Source organism: Medicago truncatula, chromosome 7 (assembly GCF_003473485.1).
Source record: "Medicago truncatula cultivar Jemalong A17 chromosome 7, MtrunA17r5.0-ANR, whole genome shotgun sequence".
NCBI classification, from domain to species: domain Eukaryota; kingdom Viridiplantae; phylum Streptophyta; class Magnoliopsida; order Fabales; family Fabaceae; genus Medicago; species Medicago truncatula.
This window is the reverse complement of record NC_053048.1, coordinates 1,672,447-1,678,991: the sequence shown is the minus strand read 5'-3', so window position 1 is coordinate 1,678,991 and position 6,545 is coordinate 1,672,447. Positions and strand designations below refer to the sequence as shown.

Below are 6,545 nucleotides of genomic sequence, written 5' to 3'. Positions count from 1 at the left end.
GGTCAACTTTAAGGTGTCGTTCATTTGTCGAGTCCACTAGTGTCTTGGGGTCTTGACATTTTGCGTAGTTTATATTATTATTTGTACTATTTGCTTGACTTTGTTAATTAAATGTATAACTTGTATATTTGTTGTTGTTTGGGAGTTGACCCTTTTTCCGTATTTGAAAATCAGATAATGATAATGACTTACAGTTGGAGGCTTAGAGTGATGTGGACCTTGGGTGCGCTTTAGCGAGAGTTCTCGCAAGCGTCCAAAGTTATGACCAGCTAGGGTGTGTCTTTGGGTAGTTAAAGGCCAAGGGCCTTACTCTTAAGAATTATATATTTTGATGTAAAACAATACTGATTTTTTATTTTAAAAAGTTCAAAGAAAAACTTATTTATTTATTACCTATTTTTACTTTGAAGTGAAGGAGTTTTAAGTTATTAGTATGATAAAAAAAAAATATGCACCATTTTTCATTAAGAATCGTATAAGTTAATTGTCTCAAATTTTTGGGTCGTTACAGAGAACCCTGCCAAACCCTTCCTGAAATCTCAACCTCCACTCGACATTACAGAGAAACCGATCAAGTGTCTTGAAGACCCTGTCTCTCCCATTCCACTTAGGCCCTCTTCAAGTAAATTTAGTAGGTGCAATAGTAACCTCCATCAACTTGCACTCTCGTTAATCTAACTATTGAAAGTAATATCCTTGTAGAATGCAACTTTATCTTCTTAGCAACAAGTCTTGAAGGAGACATAATTTTTCTTTTCCATCCTGTATGTGGTATTATTAGTTATGTGAGGGTCCCAATGAAGGAACCTTTTACGTTCAAAAACTTTATGTCCAATTAATCTTTAAACTTATGTAAGTTATTAGCTAGTGTGAATGCAAATAATTTATTATTTGTTAGAGATGTCAAGGTATTGTAACTCTGTGAGGTTTGTAAGGAATATAGGCAAGTTTATATTGAATCTATTGTTAGATAGATCTAATTTAGTGAGATTTTTCAAGAACCCCAACTCATGAGGAATGGAACCCCAACTAATCAGGATGACTGTAAATATATTGTGTGCTGCTAGGATGATTATCTTTGAAACAATTATTTTCTCTACAAAACTAGTTTAATAGAAGATTCTCAATTGTGAACGAATGTTAATTCAGTTTGCATGGAGTTGATTCATACCTTGCAAGAGCGTGAGTTCAACTCCTGTTATATGAGAAGCTCTTTGGTGGATAGTCAGTTAGTATGTACTAACCTTGGTGAGTCGCAACAACAACTCAAGAAGAATATGGATTCCAAGAACAAAACATCGAAAACATTACTTGAAATCCACGCTTTCTTTCTTCAAAACTATTTTCAAAAAAATCTCAACCCTCTCACCAAATTCATCTCTTCTTCCACTTCTCAAGGTCTTCCTTCTTCCAACATGCTTGCCATTTCTTCAACCACATGCCAACCCACCTCCGCTACAATTCAGGAGATCACGGTGTGTTGTGAATTCGATGAAAAATCACACCAATAACAACTTGATGTGTGGAGCAAGGGATAATTAAGCAACCAAAACAAAGCGTATGGAATAATTAAATACAAGCCAAAAGTAGAAAACAACGGCGAGAAGAACAAAAGAAGAAGAAGAACACAAGGAAATTTGTTGACCCAGTTCGGTCCAATCTGATCTAGTCTGGGGGAGAGAGCAGCCCTCCGATCCACTATTTGATGAGTAACGTTACAAAGAGAAATCAATGGGTTACAAGAATAGTCTCCCGCCTAATTCTACCCAAAGTCCCAATCTCTTCCCGTAACCAAGAGACTCCAATCCTAATAGTGTTTCTCTCTATCTCTATCTCTATCTCAAAGTTTGCTTTGATACAAGGTCTATATTTATAGTAAAAGTATAACTCATAAATTTGGAACAAATACCACACTGAAGATTCGTTTTTTTTTCTCCTTCAGTGAAAGAATATTTGCATCAAAAATATAATATTCCCTTTCAAAATATATTTGCATCAAATCGTTCTTCATACGATACAAAAATATATTTATTGTCCATAAATATATTTTCAGCACAATATATATTTGAAACAAATCTTTTATATTTTTAGCAACAATATTCTTCTTCCATCAAATTTTGAGTCATACTACAACACGGTGCAAACAACTTGATTGGAATTCAGTTCACTGTTTTGATCATTACGATAAAAGTGTATGATTGCAGAAGAGGAGTTCCTCTTGTATGTCCATGATTATTTTTTATCTTTTTTTTGGCTTTCGCACCGGTTTCCGATCCACCAAAGGTGGGCGACTAATCCGGCTCAAGCCTAGAGGCATGTGCACTGGCCAAGCGTTGTTCCCCCTGGAAATCGAACCAGGTATTCTCCGGGTACGTCCTTGGAAGGAGCTCCTTGTCATTGGAGTCCAAACAACTTGGTTTGAATGTCCATGATTCTGGCCAAACAGAACTAATTTCTGTTTGGTTATCGCTCTCGAAATCCTTGGCTCTTTTGCCTATAAGCAAGTTACTGGTGACTGATTAATGCCAATAGTTTGTTAGAAATTACATGTAAGTTATCCATAACTCACTGTTGTACTTTGTGTATGAGCAACTTCAGGGACCAAAATAGTAGTTTGGTTTACTCAAAAAATAATATCAAAGGACATACAATGACTAAATGGAGTATAAAAATGAAAACATTCATTCAGTTATTAAAGTAATAATCCCCTAGTACGTCAAGATTTTTGTGTGGAAATTGTAGATTTTGATTGAAGTAATTGCAATACCTTTATTTTTTAATTACATATTTACATTAACATAATAATTAATGGAACCAAAAGTAGTTCTATTTTATTCAAAATCAGAAAACATGAAGACATTTAAACATATATTTGAGATATCTGAACAACAAAATTTTACAGCATTTGTCAACATTGAATAATAACACACCCAAATTAATTCATTATGAAGTTTTTCTTTCAGGGGTTCCCAATATAAAATAATCCTTTCAGTTCTTGACTCATGAGTTGTTGCACTGAAATTTCACTCAAAGGAATGCTTAATGGTGTGAGCTCCGTGACAAAACTTTGTGACACACGTTTCATTGTTGGTCGAGAACGAGGATTGATATTTAAGCATGCAAATGCAACCACGGCAACATGAATTATGTCACGTATAACTACATCGTTATTTGGAAGTGGAAGACGCTGGTCTAATACTTGACATAGTTTGACACTTTGTGTCGAATTTGATTGAAGTGATGACAATATATCCTCAGGGTGCCTTCCAACTAAAGCTTCAAGTGCCACTACACCAAAACTATATACATCACACTTTTCATTCACAGCCATTGTATAAGCAAGCTCTGCATTGATAAAAAAAACATGAGTATTTAAAAGAATCAAAAGAAAATAATTGAAAATTACTATTTGGCATGAAAAACTAATTAACATGTATGTTACTTATGTGGATTATGAATATGCATGTTGTGCATCATATAAAAATGAAGAGAAAAAAACAGAACAAGAAAAGAAAAAATATCATATTGAAATTTACCAGGAGCTATATATCCAATAGTTCCAGCAACTATAGTTCGATTGGATGAATTATATTGAAGGAGTCGAGCTGTGCCAAAGTCACAAACACTAGCCTGCCACTCATAGTTTAGCAATATATTGCTACTAGATACATCTCTATGCATGATTGGAGCAGTGCAATCATGATGAAGATATGAAAGAGCAAATGCAACTCCTTTAATAGTGTTAACCCTTTTTCTCCACTTGAATTCCACGGCTTCTACATCATCATACAAGACAGAGAACAAGCTTCCTTTCTCCATGTATTGATAGATCAAAAACATGATTCTTTTGTGCAAGCAGAATCCATAAAGCTTCACAATATGTCGGTGCTTTATTTCTGATAATATTTTCACTTCATTTCTGAAACTCTCATCAAAAGATGGAACCTCTGCTTCATAGCCGTGAAGTTTCTTTAAGGCAACAACCTTGCCACTTGGTAATTGTGCCTTGTAAACACTTCCATATGCTCCTGTTCCAATGCAATATCTCATGTCGAAGTCTTCCGTTGCTCTAACGATGTCATCATATGCTATCTTCCCATCATAATTCCATATACAAAACATATCTCCATTCTTTGTTTTTGTTGAGTTTCCATCCAACTTGTTACGAAAATTATGATGAAGATTCAAGCATATGAGAAGTGAGAAGACTAGGACTAGAAGAATAAGGATCGGAAGAACAATGACAACAATGTGCTTTAATTTTTTATTTTTCTTGTGTATTGGCCAAGGATGGAATTGGTTAAAAGATATTACAGTGAGATTATTATTTTCCTTGTTACTTGGCTGAAGACAATTTGGAATGGGATCCTCCAAACAATTGTATGAAATGTCCACATAATAATAGAAATTACAGAGAGATTGGGGAATTGTTCCAGAGAGATTATTATTGCTTAAATTAAGTTTGTAATAAACATCTTCAATATGAGAAGGGATTTTACCACTAATGAGGTTGTGACTGAGGTCCATGGAAAGTAGATAATTATTAAATGGAAACCAATTGGAAGGAAGCGTACCGATGAGTAAATTATGGGAAATGTCAAGGTATTGTAATTGTGTAAGATTTGAAAGAAAAATAGGCAGGTTACCATTAAGTCTATTGTGAGATAGATCTAATGAAGAGAGATATTCCAAGAACCCCAACTCAAGAGGAATGGAACCTTGAATGTTGTTGTGAGAGATGTCTAACACCTGTAATTGTTTGAGATTTCCTAGGGAAGAAGGTATCTCACCTTTGAATCTATTGTTAGATAGATATAAGCAAGTGAGATTTTTTAGCAACCACAATTCAGGAGGGATGGAACCTTGAATAAAGTTAAAAGAGATGTTTAGGTAGTTTAATTGTCTAAGGTTTTCTATTGAAGGAGGTACCTGGCCTTTAAGAGAATTGGCAGACAAATCAAGATGAGTGAGCTTGGAGAGATTTTCTATTGAAGGAGGTAGCTTACCTACAAGAATATTGTTAGACAGATTAAGATGAGTGAGCTTTGAGAGATTTCCCAGTGAATGAGGTACCTGACTTTCAAGATAATTCCTAGATAGTTGAAGATGAGTGAGCTTGGAGAGAAGACAAATTTCTTTTAAAATTGTCTTTGGAAGATGATGTCCAATGACAACAAGACTTTCTAAATTGCGAAAAGTAGACAAGTTGAGTCTTTCAAATAGCACCGTCCCTGTATAGCGAGGCATCATATTGTCTATGTTGATTGCTTTTATGCTTCCTACTTCGTTGCAAGTTATATCAGGCCAATTACAACGATTAGATATATTGTAGTCAGGAACCATATTGTCTATGTTCACCCATCCACTATTCAATATAGCATTTGCTTCCATTTGAAGTTGATGAGATGTCACAGTAGCAGCAGATTGAATTCCCACAATCAAATCCCAAATAAGAAAAAAGAGCATCCATATTTTTGAACCAAAGAAATTTGAAACTAAATATTTGATCAAGTTCATACTCTTTTTCTTGAGATCTAATGAATGACCATTGAAAACCTTTATAATGATATTCTGTGACCTCGTCAATCACTCTCATTCTCATTCTCACACGCCAATTCATTACAGGAGAAAATGATTGCAAGCTTTGAATGAGGCATCATTATTGGTTGTGTGAGGGCCCCAATGAAGGAATTAGCATCTACCCCTCCATTTACGTTCAAATTTAACTCTGCACTGTTTAACTACTTTTTCCAATATAATTAGCTCAAATTATAAGCTATGAGACATACACAAGACACAACACTCACACGTTGATACAAATTAAATTTGAGGTTTTTTCTACATTACCCTCTTTTGTTTATAGGGTATTTATTCCTTTAAGATATCAATCAATCAAAATGTAATATACAAATGTAACATTAAATGTCAAATAAATTAGTCAATTTTTTCTATAAAAAAATCAAGTTTAATAAGGTAACTTTTAATTTGTATTTAATTATATTTATGTAAACAATCTTAATTAATTTACACTATAAGCTTGTAACAATTAAAATTTTACATCAAATTCAACCCATCATGGCAGTGTTTGATAACACGAATAAGATAGCTTATAGCTTGTTGGACTAGCTTATAAGCTTGTTTTGATATATATGGTTGTGTTTGATAACATAAAAAGCTAACTTATAGCTTGTTGGACTAGCTTATAAGCTAGTTTTGATAGAATGAGATGTGTTTGGTAACATAAAAAGCTAGCTTATAGCTTGTTGGACTAGCTTATAAGCTAGTTTTGATAGAATGAGATGTGTTTGGTAAAAAGCTTTTCTCACTAGCTTATAGCTTTTTTTAAGAAGCTAATATAAGTAGCTTTTGAGCTTATAATCTGTAGCTTTTTACATTTTATTACACTTTTAACCTTTAATATTATTTTTTATTAAAAAAACTACCCACGTAAAAGGGAAAAACTTCCCACGTAGTGCTTAATTTTTTTTTGCAGCAGTTTGTTTTACATTGGTTTATGATTAATGCTAAATCCCACGAAGGGATTT

The 6,545-nt window shown here is 33.8% G+C and overlaps 1 protein-coding gene across 1 annotated transcript; it reads right to left on the bottom strand.

Moving 5' to 3' along the window:
* Window positions 1-2,820: 2,820 nt before the first annotated feature.
* On the bottom strand, window positions 2,821-5,466 carry LOC25497453 (MDIS1-interacting receptor like kinase 2). The gene is made up of 2 exons (XM_013592033.3): window positions 3,537-5,466; window positions 2,821-3,345 (listed from the first exon to the last, which is right to left on the bottom strand). Exons 1-2 carry the CDS (start codon window positions 5,464-5,466, stop codon window positions 2,960-2,962), a joined length of 2,316 nt encoding a protein of 771 aa, XP_013447487.3. The 3' UTR covers window positions 2,821-2,959.
* Between the last annotated feature and the right edge of the window lie 1,079 nt (window positions 5,467-6,545).

Bases quoted from the DNA above. Each gene is read 5' to 3' on its own strand.
- LOC25497453 (XM_013592033.3), bottom strand. From the start codon at position 5,466: ATGCTCTTTTTTCTTATTTGGGATTTGATTGTGGGAATTCAATCTGCT. The intron at 3,346-3,536 runs GTAAATTTCAAT...TTATCAATGCAG, and splicing joins TATTGGATATATAGCTCCTG to AGCTTGCTTATACAATGGCT.